We start from the raw sequence: 15265 nt of genomic DNA, 5'->3' as shown, positions 1-15265 counted from the left end.
CATCCAGTTTTAGCTGTATCTTTCGAAAGGCGGGATTGGTCTTCCGATCGCCTCCAAAGTCTATCACGCAGCCTTCTTAAGAAGTTTCATGGACACCAAGTCTCCTGCCGACCAGATCATTGATATTTCCTCTCATGAAGTCCCTGCTCCGGTTCAAGACTGTCTCGATAATGCCTTTTTATTTGTTCCCGTCTCTTTTGCTCCGAAGGCTCAAACGAGGCTGACGGACAGCATCAATGGCTCTTCCTGCATACAAGTTCTCTTTGCATCTCCCTCCAACAGCGGTCACTGGCTCTCAGCTGTTCCCTCGGTCTCTCTATGCACCCGGCTAAATTCCGGATTGCTTTGTACCACAGACTAGCCATCTTTTTCAGCGAGGCATTTGTCTGCTTCAAGTGCTCAAAAACCTTGGACATTTTCGGCAACCACGCTCCTGCTTGTTCGGCTGATTGTGGCCGAATTCCTTGACACGATCGCCTATGCCCCCATGCTCGAAAAACCCAACCTCGCAAATACCCGTTCTCGTCCAGGTGAAAAATTGCTTTCCTGCTGGTCCCGAGGTCGCCCCGCCACTCATGATGTGCAGTAGTAAGTTTTCTGCAGCCAAATACCCTCTTTTGCTGGAGCTTACGCTGGTTACGCCCTTGAGATCTCCGACAACCGAAAGATATCCAAACGTAGACTCCCCTTTGAAGTAGCCAGTATTTCATTGATTTCACCTTCAGTCGAAACTTTCAATGGCTGATCCCCCATCGCTACCAAAAACTGTGTAGGGTGGACTCTATGGCCGCCGGCTGCGTGTTAACTCCTTCAGCAGCTTTCCGTGGTACTGCAATGACGTAATGCTTACATGTTCTGGCCCAAATTTCGTGCAACTGAAGCTTATTGTCTATTATCTCCTATACTGTCTTCACTTTCAATGTTAGTAAAACATGCAGTTGTTTAATTTTGCTGATTTACACCAATTTCTTGATATTAATTTTAATTTTTTATATTTTATTTTCTATATTTTGAAAAAAAAAATTGGCTGAATCATATCGGTCACGGATTTTTATACCAATCTATTAAAAATTGCATTTTCGGTTTAGTAGTTTTTAAGTGGAGCATCCCCAGCCTCAGAGATTCGCCCCCCTCTAACCTCTCCCCTTGTTTCTATGTTGACATCCATTTTTGACCACCCAATACTTGAATTTTTCTCAAGGCGATTTGGGCGCCAGCATACAATTGTAATTAAGGGGGAGAGCTTACCAAAATTGTAGAACAATTTATGATGGACATTTTTTTGTTTAAATTATCCCAATTTGAGAAAACTGGATCAATAGGTTAAACTTTTATTTCGCTGGGAAATCTGATAATTAATTTCCAGCTTCAAAATCAGAGTCGATCACGTTTTGCGCGACCTTTACAATTTTGTTGTTCGATAGTGGATTTTGCCTTCCTTTTAACAATAGAAACGCACTGAACTTAAAAAAAAGCCAACCGCGAAAAATAAAAATTGAGCGTGAACAAATTTTAAGACTATTTCCTTGAAAAAAAATCAACAAGACCTATATAAGAGTCTTCACTACGTCCATTACTCTTAATATATAGAAACTTGAAAGAAGGCTCTGACCTTATCCTCAAAATACAGCTGATTAAGCCCGCATCCGCCGACATAGGTCTGGGGACCGGCTCCCAGCACCACGGCTTTGGCTTCCTAAAAATGCTGCGTTGTTTCAGGAACCTTAGGTCTCTTATCTGAAGACCCCCTGAAAAAATGTTTGCAAACGAAACCACTGAAAAATACTAGATTGGTTGAATGGCACTATCGCAAAAATACGGAGCCAAAGCAGAAAATAGAATGTCTTAAACGGACAACGAAGACGGGGATAAAAAGATCTCCTTTATCCCCAACAACAAATATAAAACTAAGACTACCATGAAAAAATTGAAAATTAATCATAAAAACTGTAACTAAGTTCAAATGGATGTGATTGAAAAACAACAAATAAGACCAATACTCCTTGACACGATCGCCTATGCCCCCATGCTCGAAAAACCCAACCTCACGAATACCCGTTCTCGTCCAGGTGAAAAATTGCTTTCCTGCTGGTCCCGAGGTCGCCCCGCCACTCATGATGTGCAGTAATAAGTTTTCTGCAGCCAAACACCCTCTTTTGCTGGAACTTACGCTGGTTACGCCCTTGAGATCTCCGACAACCGAAAGATATCCAAACGTATACTAGCCTTTGAAGTAGCCAGTATTTCATTCATTTCACTTTCAGTCGAAACTTTCAATGGCTGATCCCCCATCGCAACCAAAAACTGTCGGGTGGACTCTATGGCCGCCGGCTGCGTGTTAACTCCTTCAGCAGCTTTCCGTGGTACTGCAACGACGTAATACTTTCATGTTCTGGTCCAAATTTCGTGCAACTGAAGCTTATTGTATATCATCTCCTATAATGTCTTCACTTTCAATGTTAGTAAAACATGCAGTTGTTTAATTTTGCTGATTTACGCCAATTTCTTGATATTAATTTTTTCATATTTGTTTTTCTATATTCTGAAAAAAAAAATTGGCTGAATCATATCGGTCACGGATTTTTAAACCACTCTACTAAAAATTGCATATTCGGTTTAGTTGTTTTCAAATGGAGCATCCCCAGCCTCAGAGATTCGCCCCCTCTGACGTCTCCCCTTGTTTCTATGTTGAAATCCTTCTTTGACCACCCAATAATTGAATTCTTTTCAAGGCGACTTGGGCGCCAACATAAAGTTAAATTAAGGGGGAGAGCTTACCAAAAAATATTCTGATCCAAACCATCCAAAAATTTTCCAAAAACGTCGAACAGCATTTTTCTAAATTTGCTTGAGAAATGGTCGAAGAGTTGTTCTGAAAAGATTTCGCCTCCCTTACTAACCGCCCTTTTCCTACCTACTAATTAGATGGCCTTGAAGCTCTTTAAACTGTAGAACAATTTATGATGGACATTTTTTTGTTTAAATTATCCCAATTTGAGAAAACTGGATCAATTGGTTAAACCTTTATTTCCCTGGGAAATCTGATAATTAATTTCCAGCTTCAAAATCAGAGTCGATCACGTTTTGCGCGACCTTTACAATTTTGTTGTTCGATAGTGGATTTTGCCTTCCTTTTAACAATAGAAACGCACTGAACTTAAAAAAAAGTCAACCGCGAAAAATAAAAATTGAGCGTGAACAAATTTTAAGACTTTTTCCTTGAAAAAAAATCAACAAGACCTATATAAGAGTCTTCACTACGTCCATTACTCTTAATATACAGAAACTTGAAAGAAGGCTGTGACCTTATCCTCAAAATACAGCTGATTAGGCATGCATCCGCCGACATAGGTCTGGGGACCGGCTCCCAGCACCACGGCTTTGGCTTCCTAAAAATGCTGCGTTGTTTCAGGAACCTTGGGTCTCTTTTATCTGAAGATCCCCTGAAAAAAATTTTGCAAACGGAACCACTGAAAAATACTAGATTGGTAGAATGGCACTATCGCAAATTTACGGAGCCAAAGCAGAAAATAGAATGTCTTGAACTGACAACGAAGACGGGGATAAAAAGATCTTCTTTATCCCCAACAACAAATATTAAACTAAGACTACAATGAAAAAATTAAAAATTAATCATAAAAACCGTAACTAAGTTCAAATGGATGTGATTGAAAAACAACGATCAAGACCAAAAGAGCAAAACCAGTGTAAAGTAATAAATTAAGCTAGTAATGATACATTCAAAATGATTTTCGTCAAAAGTTTTATTTTTAAAGTCTAACACTACTTTTCTATGGTTATATATTACTAGTGAATTACTAGTTATTTATAACTAAGAAGCCTGCTTCCCAAGCTGTAACGCCTTTCTCGTGCCTGTCCATGCTCTTCCACAGATCCATTCGGTTCCTCGACCACCTGATCATCTTGCAAAACGGTTTGTTTTGGTTTCGTGAAAACATTTTGCAAGCTTTGCCGCCTTGGACGTCCATTCGTCCTCCAGTCCACAATTGGGACTGGAAATCTTTCCGAGTGGGAGGCCATTCGTTCGTCCATCTCTGGCATGGAGTCCAACATTTGGTCTCTTTCTGACTGATAGGTTATAACTGGATCTGGATACTCCGACCCAGCGTGCTCCGACCCAGACGGGATATAATCCGGATCCTCCGAAGACGAAGGCGCATCATCATGCGTTTGTGGTCGCGGTTGGCCACCCCCATGACCTCCATCATCATCATCATCGCTCATGCCATCGAGTGTGTCATACTGCGATCCACAATTATCAGCCATCGAACTCGATATCAGAGAGATGAATTCGTGCTGTGAGCCCGGCACACTTTCAGTTGTCCTTGGTGGGAGTTGAATTACCCTGCCAGATCTGATTACCACCGCATGATCAGACATAAGATGTGCTTCCGGAAAAGAATTTGCAATACGCTTGCTTGCCTCAATGCCACGCTCCAGACTTACGAATGTATCGAAGTGAAGCATGAAATGCATCAAGTGACTGATGTCATTCAATTTTGTTACTCCTCCATTGTTCAAATACGTGCAGAATTTGGAGAACAAATTGTGATTTTCCCCGAACAAAACTCTTTCTGCGACAAGAGCCCTGACAATATTAATACCCTCTTGATCTAGATTTAACCCAAAGCAATGACTCAAAGCTGAGTCAATGATTTTTGCGTCCATCGTGTTTCGCAGATCACAGTAAAAGTTGCTTGATTACACGTTAAATCCAAGTCACGATTAAAATAAGTATAACAAGTAGTAATGAATGAACACACCTTCAGTCGCGAAAAGCGTATACAAAATTGATTTGACGACTTTTCGACTTTTAATTTACATTTATGTACTAGTACAAACGAATTGAGTCTGACAAGAATTGAAAACAGTCCAAGGTATCATTTATGACAACATCAAACTGCCAAGCCGAAAAAAAACTGTTGTTTGAATGGCATTAACAAAGAAAGTAGTGCCACCTTATTGAAGGCTTTTTAGTAACCATAATCTGAAACTCTCATGAGCTTAATTAGCGTAGGCTGGGGGTCTTTAATATCCGAAGCAAGGTAGTGGTGCTTGATTTGCTACCAACAAATCAGTTTTTGGGGTACCAAATTATTATGATCGGTGCTGGTCTCGATATTTAAGCACTTTATTAAAGACACTTGAAAAACTGAATGAGTAAAACTTTGAGTCGACAAAATTTCTCAAGTGGCGCACGCCAATTATGACGCATTAGCAGTACCAGTCAATATGATTTAAAAAAATTTACGAACTAACATGCCTCAATTTATAGAGCAGTCTATGGAGCAGTAATAACACGAAAAAATTAAAAGTAATAAAAAATGATTTTTTTAATTTGAGATTTTTGTGAAAATCATCCCCCCACACGCCTTATTAAGTGTAAATTTCGCTCCTAGTAACAAATCAATTATGGCAAATAAGCTTCCTTCAACCAATTTGGATCGATTACTAAGATTGATTAAATCTCCGCTTACGCGGTAATAGCGCGAAATATATCGCGCGTTTATTGTCTCAAATTGGCCAAAATGGCAATTTGTATACCCACATAACTTTACGAAAAACGATCACAGGTAAATATCTTTCCAAATTTAAGCTCAGGACAACAATACTTTTTGAATGATTTATAAAAATCCCGTCAAAAATGGCCAGTTAAAATGTCGAAATTTGTCTGAAGAAAAAAAACCGAGCCCAAATACTCCGTTAGTTTTGTTACAAAAGTCGGAACAATAATAATATGTGTTAAAATCCTTAGCATTGGCAGTACTTAATAGCTGATTATTGATTCAACTGAACACTTTCAAAATGAACACATTTTATCTCATCAAATATTTGCGTCGCAACAAAAATTGCGACTTAGGTTGGAAAAAAAAGTTCATACTATAACACAAGCATTACTTGTGTATACACAGGCAAATCAAAGCTTCGCACTACGTCTGATACAGAGATGCTTACCGGCAAAAGATAAGACGAAGGCAGTAGAAAAAATGATCGTCCGAAATTTTCATACCTTTGTCTTGATGGTCTTAACCAACGTTCAGTAAAAAAAAACATGCAAACTATTTCAAGCAAAGCTATTTTCCTGCTATATAAGTAACAACATAGCCAACAGACAGTTGGAAAAGGTTCAATGAACTCATTTAACAAAAAAATTACTGAATGAAAAATAATGAAACTTTCAAACATTAAAGAAAAGAATTAGATGCCCTTAAAGCTCTGAATTTCTAAAACAATTAATGATTGGCACTGTTTTGATTAAATTAGCCTATTTTGAGAAGACTGGACCAAAAGGAAAACTTTTTATTTCGTTGGGAAATCTGAAAACTAACTTCGATCACGTTTTTGTGACTGTCTAACTTTTGCTGTTTGAGTGGCATTTGCAAAGGAAATGAACTGAACTTAAGTATAAATCATAAGTCAAACTACGAAAAATGAAATTTGAGCCTATTAAAGTTTTGAGACTTTCCCTAAAAAAAATTATCAGCACCTTCATGAGAGTCTGAACTACGTTTAGTATTTAATTGCATAAATCTCTTCAACTACGACAACTTAAAACGCAAATCGCGTTAATAGCAATCTCTTTAATCAGACTCATTCACGCGCATAGTACCGCTAGTGACGAAATGTAAGTGCAGGCCGCTAATTGCCAATGCCGCTTTCCTACACTTTCCGATTTGTTCTTTTTCGTTGTGAGAGTTGTAGCGGTACGTGATTCATCTCAAATTATCAATTATACAAGGTAAGCCGGTTGCCGGGGAAGTAGCAGAGAATGTTCCAACCGTAGTCATGAAAAACTACAAACAAAGTTTTTCAAATTACCAAGTTCTTCAAAATAGTGTCGTTTCTTGTGCATAATGTTATGAGAGAAGTATACATACGCGTAGAAAGTTGCTAAATTAGGCATAATCGACAACAGTTGTCTTCGAAAAAAAAGAAGAGCAAACAAAAAACTTTTTTTTTTCGAAATTTTTTGCACTAAAAATGTTCAATTCAAAATGAATCAAAATGTTTCAATAGACGAAGCTTCCAAAACTCGTTTTGATTTCTAAGAATAACTTTTTTTTAGCCTTAGAGACCAATTCAACGAACGCCATCATCGCTTTGGTCGATCGCTTAAATCGCTCGAAAACAGTCTTAACCAATTTTTCTCGCCACTGACATTTTGGAAAGTTTTTTATTGTCGTTCAAATCAAGACTAACAAGGCTTTAATATGATATATCGCTGGACCCATTCCGGTGACTATTTGTGGTACCTGATTCTATGAGGGAAGAAAAACTAAAACGCCCGAATAGTAAGTTCCTCCCCATTTTCATTGGTCGGAACAACAAGTTCGCATGTATGCTCAATTTTTGAACCTAGAATAACATTTGAACTTAGCAAGCCAAATTCTTTACGGCAGACGATTCTACATTTCGTGTCTCTGCATCAATATCTACACTTGTCAGCTGCCTTTCTACTTCTGTTCGTCTTAGAAAAAACAGTTGTCAATTTTCGCCTAAAGTACGAACAAAAACTGCAAATAAGTTGAATTGCGGTTGGAAGTAAAATTTTTATAATACAAAACTTGCTCGCGCAAGTGTAATTATTTACCGTTGAATTCTAGTGTGAGATGATGTTCGACTGTATTCAGTAGTGCATCCACTACACACACATCTCCACTCTCAGTGCCAACTATCAAAAGAGTGTTCGCTTCCAGTCTCTGTCTGTAGTCCCCACCCTCTGTCTCTGCTGCCACTACTACTTCATTCACACTGCCTCCCCCGTCTGATATGGGGATGGAGGAGGGAGAATAAGAGGATGACTCACTCGAACTAAATACAAAATAGTCTTCGCAGCTGATTTGATAAGTTTGATTTTTTACAGAGTTTTAACGAGCAAGGACGGAGCAACTATATGGTTGCTGCATTTGATAGGTTATCGGACTACCATATATCATAACAGCATATAATTCCCATATATTCCCGAACACTCCTTTGAGATATTTTTGACTGCTCGCGAAAACTACCTTGCGATCTATTCTTTAAACCATAAAATTGACGACCCTCAAACAGTCTACCGACACCCCTGATGAATTGTCACAACGCCTATGACTATTATCCCACTCTCAAAACTAACGACAAGCATAAAGCAACAAGTTAGTCATATCTTCATAAATACCAACCACAATCATGTTTCACAAAGTACTTGTAATGGTCTACAAATTGGTGTTATTTATAAATGACATCTTGAATACTTCACGTTGATTTGATAATTAATGTTACATACTTTTTCATTTTTGCTATTTGGGTAAGGAACTATTTCATTTGCTTCACAATCTACCTATTAGGAGACGTCTGATTAAACTCTGACTGTTGTTGTTCATGTTCGTCGTACGCACATGTGGTATTACTCTCATCCAGACTCAGATATGTGATTCTGCTTTGAACACATTCGTCCAATTCACTCCTCTCTTCGAGTGCACAACTGGTGGATGTCACATTTACAAGGGATAATAGCTGAAACATCACGAAACGTATTTATCAGAAAGGTATCTTTACCCGTGTGTTATTGTTTTGACCGTCATAAAAATGACCGAATATTGTGCTCGGGTGGTGTGATGAATTTCTACAAAAAAGTTTCCTAAGTTTTTTAACAGTCAGAAATATAAAAACTTCTTGAGCTCAAAATTATAAGGGTTTGAATATTGCTTATTTGAGATAATTAATCCGGCTCAGTAATCACTCAAAACTCAATTAAGTCAAGCTAATTGATGCAGATATTGCTTTAAAATGAGCAAAGGTTATCTTTTTGTACTTGACATTGCAGGTGTGTAATGATTTTTAAGAAACTTTAAAAAACTCAAAATTGTTCAAAATCTGTTTTCGAAAATTTGATCGTTATTTTTTTTTGAATGATAATCGGAATAAATTGTTTATAAAAATTTTTCTCGGTCAATTTTCTTACTAAAACTACATGAAAAAAATATGAATCACAATCGGCAAAAAGGAGGGAGTTAATTAAATACATGTGCTGAAGAAAATTTGACACAAAGGCGAAGCTGTGCTTCGCAAACACAGGCGAGGAAAATGCAAAAAAGAGCTCCTAACATACAAGACAACATGAAATCAGAAAAAGATTGAGAATACACCTTGAAAAAAAATGATGAGAGTAGGGTTATCACGTTCTCACATCTGATTGGTCTTGAAGTTCGATGAGTTTTAAGACCATACATTTTTTTATTCGAAAACTGAAATTTTTTCAAAAAGTAAGTCAGTTTTTCAGTCCCGAAATTTTTCTACCAAATTTAGGGAAAAGCCTTTTGAGAAGGGGAGATCCCCATAAATTGTTCTTTTGATAGAAACCTTCAGGTCAGTTTTGTGCTATTATTATTGGAGAAAATGAAAACAAAAATTTTTAAAAAGAAGGCCAAAAATCCTCTTTCTGAAATTTTTGAAGGCCATAGAGTTTTCAGCAAAGTTTTTCCATTGGTACCATTTTTTTTGAAAAACGGAGCAGTAGTTTTTGAGAAACATTGAAAATTCTGAGAAATTTGCCAAAAATTTCCAAAGAGTCGCAAAAAAAACGAAAAACAATAAATCCCATACATTTTCATTTTATTTTAACAGAGTTTTTTTTTTCTAACAGAAACTAACACTAGCCAAAAAAAACGGTAACAAAGGCCATTAAATTGCTTCTACTTAAATAAGCTTCAATATGATTAAATTGAAATATACCAAAAGTACCACTAAATGAGTACTTTTATTTGCGACTTAGGCTAGAAAAAAAATCTAACTAAACACACTACGCTTTGCTAGTGTAAAAATTAATCAACAAACCTCGCGCCACAAATCCAAATTTATCCCCAATTCATTTTTTCATTTTTCTTAATAATCATCGTTAAGAAGACCTATCGAGTATAACTAAATACGAACTCTTTCAAAAGAAGAACATAGCAAACAGACAAATGGAAAACAGGCAATGAACGCGGGGCAACTGAAAAATTGACTTACTTTTTGAAAAAATTTCAGTTTTCGAATAAAAAAAATGTATGGTCTTAAAACTCATCGAACTTCAAGACCAATTTATGATTGACATTTTTTTTTGATAAAATCAACTTGAGAAAATTGTTTTAATAAGTTAAGTTTTATTCAGGCGGAAAACCTAAAAAAAAATCTCACTTTCGAAATAAGATGATCACGTTTTTTGTGACCTTTACCCTTTTCTGTTCGATTTTAAAAGTGATTCAAAGGTAGTCAAACCCCGAAAAATCAAATTTGAGCATGAAAATTTCCTAAAAATGTCCTATAAAAACACGACCTATACGAGTGTCTTCACTACGGTCATCGACATTAATGTATTAATTCTTTATCTTTTTGTTAAAGGATTTGCTGATTGATACGCACAGTCTTTTAAGTTTTTTATTGCTGAACCACTCATTTGTCGATATAGCAGCGGACTCCTTATCCCCTTTACGACAAATTTCATTTTGCTAAATAAGGGTTCTGAAAAATTGGACGACAATATAAATGCCGAAACGAGTATTTACCTTTACAAAATGGTGTTTGTCAAAAGTGATTGCCAACAGAGCATTTGAGAGAGAAAGGCTGATATTTGAAATGGATCCCAGACAAGCATAGGCTTCAAATGAAGACACTAATTTGCACAGTTTAACTGACAGCACATGGCTAAAACAGATTAAGGCTTTTAAAAATTCAACTACCGGATGTCATCGTTCAAAGTTGCTTAAATGTCAAGAACTTCTGAAATTTTTTACATGGGTTGATGACAGTGATGTCCATAAAAAAAAATATTTAAATTATATAAAATTAACATTTAAATTTCAATTTATTTAAATGTGAAATTATGAGCCCATTCAGTTTAAACGAAAAATTTTGATTCAAATCGAACAACTTATATTGAAAAAAAATTAAATTGATCGGGCGGTAACAGATCCGACGCCAAAGTACACAGTTTAGTTATGTCAATTAATTGCACTTTTCACAGTTCCGCGGGTATCATTCCGGAATTTTCCGCGCAACGACCTTCCGGGTTCACGAAAATATGATAATTTTGAATAGATATGCCCGAAAAATTGCTTCCGATTTCTTTTTCTGAAATTGCGAAAAGTTCCCAAAAATGGCAGAAAAACTGCTAAAAAATAGGCTTAAGAAAAATGTAAATTTCTACAGAAAAATTTAAATAAATTCAGAAAAAATTGAACTGATGCCCAACAATTTTTATAATTTTCTTGAATAATTTTAATTTCAATTTATATATTTTTGAAATAGACATTCCAGTTTGATGTTAAATAAGCGTTCATTTTCTCAGATTTGAAATGCGGTACAAAAAACTATAGCCGCACAACATTCTTTTCATGTCAATAGAAAACGTCCGTTCAAATATCCATTCAGATCTTGCGGTACAACCCTATTCACCATAGTCAAATTGTGATACGTAGATTATTTTTCATCAAACATGGCATCTAAATCTGTACTCGATGTTCGAACTATATTGTTTCTGAACAATTTCGATGTTTGTCATCCGTCAGACAGAAGGCCTCAGTAATGAACGCAAGTAAACATAAAAAAAACACTGACGGTTGAAAAAAACTTTCGAATTTAAAAAAAAAATAGATACCCTTTGAGCTCTTCGAAAAATTGATAACGATTTATGACTGGCGCTTTTTTGATAAACTTTAACCCAACTTGAGACAACTGGATTAACAGGTAAAGCTTTTATTCCGCTGGAAGTCTAAAAATTAATTTGCACTTTCGAAACTAGAAATCGTTCACGATTTTTTGCGCCATTTCCACGTTCGTATTTGGAAAGTGCTATTTACGTCACTTTCAGCAGATGAATTGAAATTGAACTGAAAAAGTGCACATATACATAAGTGTATTAATATATTAAGACTTTTTCCTGAAAAAAAACAGAAAATCAGCAAGACCTATATAAGAGTCTTCACTACGTTCATTACTCTTAATAAAACCGTAGGCTGAAAACTAACTTACATAATGCCATCTTCTGATCCATAGATTATTAGGTTTTTCTTGTTGAGAAACTTGCAGCATTTCAGGGGCTAAAACAGATTACTATTCTGAAAAACAAACTAAAAAAGTCGCTTATTGCACGCTAATGCTGATGATTCATTCCTGCGTATGAATTTACTTTAAAATATGACCGTCGAAAAACCAAAAACTAATTCGAGTCAATTAACATTAGAGACTTTATATCTAACTGGATTTGAAAATGATTTCACTGATCGATTGATCTTTTATTTATTCTTTGTAATTCGTTAGCGATATTTAACAGCGGGTAATGGGCAGACTGTTCCTATCCATCACTTCTAACCTTTTTAGAGGGAACTCTGAGAGTAAGAATGGGTTTGCTGTCTGTGGTTGATAGGACCAGGACTTTACCGTCCTGCAGAGCCAGAGCAACCAGCTCTCCTGAGGAGTCCACGTCCATTGCGTTGACTGTGAACTTGCCTCGCTTGTTGTCACATAATGATAGCACCATTCTATGAAAGCAGTTCTATTGTCAAGATTGGTCATATATGCATACAAGCAGCAATTTCCCTACGAATAATTCAACACAAAAACCAAACCCGGCTCTTTAAACCCTCCAAACCCTTCCCTTCAACTTCGCTCGTGTCAAATTATCAGTTTCACGTTTAGCCTATGATGTTGCCTTGAAGTTGTAAAGATTAAAAAAAACACTTGAAACTCAAAAACCAATGTTGGATTACGAAATAAAGATCTAGGTATTTTCTACGGATGACGATATAAAAAAGGTGACAGAAGAAACGACAGAAGTTCCTCAAAAACTTTGATTGTGCTATGCTAACATTCTTAGTGATTGCGCAGCATGAAATTCGCGTTTGAAATTTTTCTCTGAAATTTTGGTTTAAAACTAGCTCACACCTAACCACACCGTTACAGAGGGTAAAAACGAACGTACTCAACCTATAACCACTTCTAATATCATTTATTCATCTCAAAAGACTAACCTATGTCTAAGATTAGCTATGTTGTAAACTGGTTTCACTTCATCCGCATCCATCCTTTCTTGTGTCATTGTCGACCTGTTGTCACTACTGTCATCTAAGTCTCCATTTGGGGAGCCAATCAGAGAACTCCTGCTTCTATCCGACAAGCTCGATGGCGATTCTGGGTTGGAAATTTCACGTGAGCGACCTAACAAGGGTGACATATAAGAACAGACTGTAGGCATTGTTATATTAGAAAGACGCCTGTAAAACACATTGTACACAAAGTCAAAACTTTCAATTGTACATAAAGATTCAAAACTTTCAAAAGTTGGAAGTAATTTCACTACTTTCAGCAAAATATTAGAGCAATTCAATTCATGGACATGATCAAGCCATGGCAAAGTCATGGAAATGGGTAAATCAGACTCAGCGAAAAAGGACAATTACTCCTATTCAAAAATCGACCGAAACCCGACGGATAAATAAACATCAAATGGCATAAAATTTTAGCACTGTCGTCGCCCATCTGTTAAAAAACTGCCAATCGATCTCGCGAAAGGCTTCAATACTACTTGAGCTTTAGAATCTACCAAAAGATTTTTTTATCTTGAAAAAAAACTGATTTTTCATCGGTTCGGTTCCCAGATATTGCATCATCACATCCTAATTAAGTAATTATTGACTTCGTTCTTGCGATTTCAACGTGGATAACAACGACTCAACCACTCTGTTGCTTCGCCTACCGGATATTTTCCTCCATGCACTTGAAAACACACTTCCCCTCCCCACTGATTGGGACTCCTTGGGGGCGGCGGGTAGAGACGCTGAGAAATCAAGCTTCTTGCTGTTCAGTTCAGCCTTTTCCAGATCTGTCTGGATTTTGAGCGGCTTCAGTCCATTCTGAGGAGGTTGTATTGTGTTGTCAGTGAAAAACGAGTCGGGAAGATCGAAATTCGGATTAATCAAATCTGGCACCTGTAACAATAAAAACAGCTTGATGATATTTTTCTATTGATTGGTCCAACTTCAAATCTAAAGGCTTAAAATTAACTCATAACGTGGCTAGCCATTTACACAGGTTCTTCGCAAACAAGCAAAAACCGGGCGAAAAGAGCTCAAAAAATTTAACCACAGCCAAAATACAGTTGGAAAAGAATCAACAAACGCAAAGAAACAAAAAATAATTTTTTTTCAGAAAAAGCTTCAGATTTCGAAGAAAAAAACATGTCCTTTAAGCTCTTTGAACGTCAAGAACAATTTATTGAACTTCAAGAACTATTTTTGATAAAGTAACTTCAAAAACAATTTTGTTAAAATTAACTCAATTTTTTGTTGAAAGTTAGGTGAAACTTCTGTTCAGTTGGGACCACTAAACATCAAGTCACACTTTCGAAACTAGAAATTGATCATTTACGCTTCTGTTATTGGAGAACGAATTCTGCAAATGAACTTGAATCGAACTCAAAAAGTGAATATACACCAAAGTTAATATATACCTAAGGGCATTCATAAATGCATCAACAAGTATGAATGCACTTCTGTAATTATTAGAGGAGTATTTTAGCACTTCAAAAATCATCACAACCTATATAAGGGTCTGCATTAAATTCATCGACTCTTAAAACAACGCACAAAAAAGCTTAAAAAACGTTCAAAAAGAAGCTTGAGCAGCACGTTTCTGCACCTACGACGAAAGACTTTAATTTTTATTTATGAAAGGCTTACAATATTCTGTCACAAGAGAAAACGAAAAAAAAACATCGGTCGATTATTCCCCCACAGACTTTTTCGAGCGCTGTAGACAAAGGGTTAAAGCAAAATGAGACAAAGTTGGAATGCAGGCACACAAAAATGCAGGCGTTTTTTCTATATTTACGCCTTTTTTTGAAAATCGGTTGAAGGGGTCTGGAGAAAAAGCTAAATTTTTTCAAGTGAAAAAAATTCCCAAATATACTCAAAAAAACAAAATAAAAAACCCAATTCCCTACACTTTAATAATAATTATTTTTAAAAAACAGGAATTCTAGGCAAACAAGCCAAGCAAGACATTTAAAATCCAAATTAGCAGCTGCACAAAATTTAGGAAGCGGAAACAAGGCCGACAATCTTTGAGCAGACACCAGTTGAGTCGAAAAAAAACTTATTTTTCGAAGAATTTTAAAAAGTTTCTAGTCACCCTGAAACTACCGTAGTAACTAGTACCTACCCAGTAGCTAAATTTGAAAATTCATGAAAATAAGCATGTCATGCAGACGACATGTTCAATTTTATGA

General features: G+C 36.4%; 2 protein-coding genes across 2 annotated transcripts in view; one reads left to right on the top strand and one right to left on the bottom strand.

The window, feature by feature from the left end:
• The window catches only part of LOC134852828 (estrogen receptor beta-like), a 488151-nt gene that overhangs the window by 197388 nt on the left and 275498 nt on the right, over nucleotides 1-15265 (top strand). The window lies entirely within an intron of this gene.
• LOC134853420 (BEACH domain-containing protein lvsF-like) overlaps nucleotides 1-15265 on the bottom strand; it is a 51130-nt gene that overhangs the window by 13554 nt on the left and 22311 nt on the right. Inside the window, exons 14-20 of the mRNA XM_063869418.1 lie at nucleotides 13736-13967; nucleotides 13011-13197; nucleotides 12353-12521; nucleotides 12013-12080; nucleotides 10548-10686; nucleotides 8342-8517; nucleotides 7613-7833 (exon numbers count right to left, since the gene is read on the bottom strand). Coding sequence (XP_063725488.1) covers nucleotides 7613-7833; nucleotides 8342-8517; nucleotides 10548-10686; nucleotides 12013-12080; nucleotides 12353-12521; nucleotides 13011-13197; nucleotides 13736-13967 — 1192 coding nt within the window. The remainder of the gene's footprint in view (nucleotides 1-7612; nucleotides 7834-8341; nucleotides 8518-10547; nucleotides 10687-12012; nucleotides 12081-12352; nucleotides 12522-13010; nucleotides 13198-13735; nucleotides 13968-15265) is intronic.

The sequence above is a fragment of the Symsagittifera roscoffensis genome, chromosome 8 (assembly GCF_963678635.1).
Source record: "Symsagittifera roscoffensis chromosome 8, txSymRosc1.1, whole genome shotgun sequence".
Lineage (NCBI taxonomy): Eukaryota > Metazoa > Xenacoelomorpha > Acoela > Convolutidae > Symsagittifera > Symsagittifera roscoffensis.
This window is presented reverse-complemented; position numbering and strand designations above follow the sequence as displayed.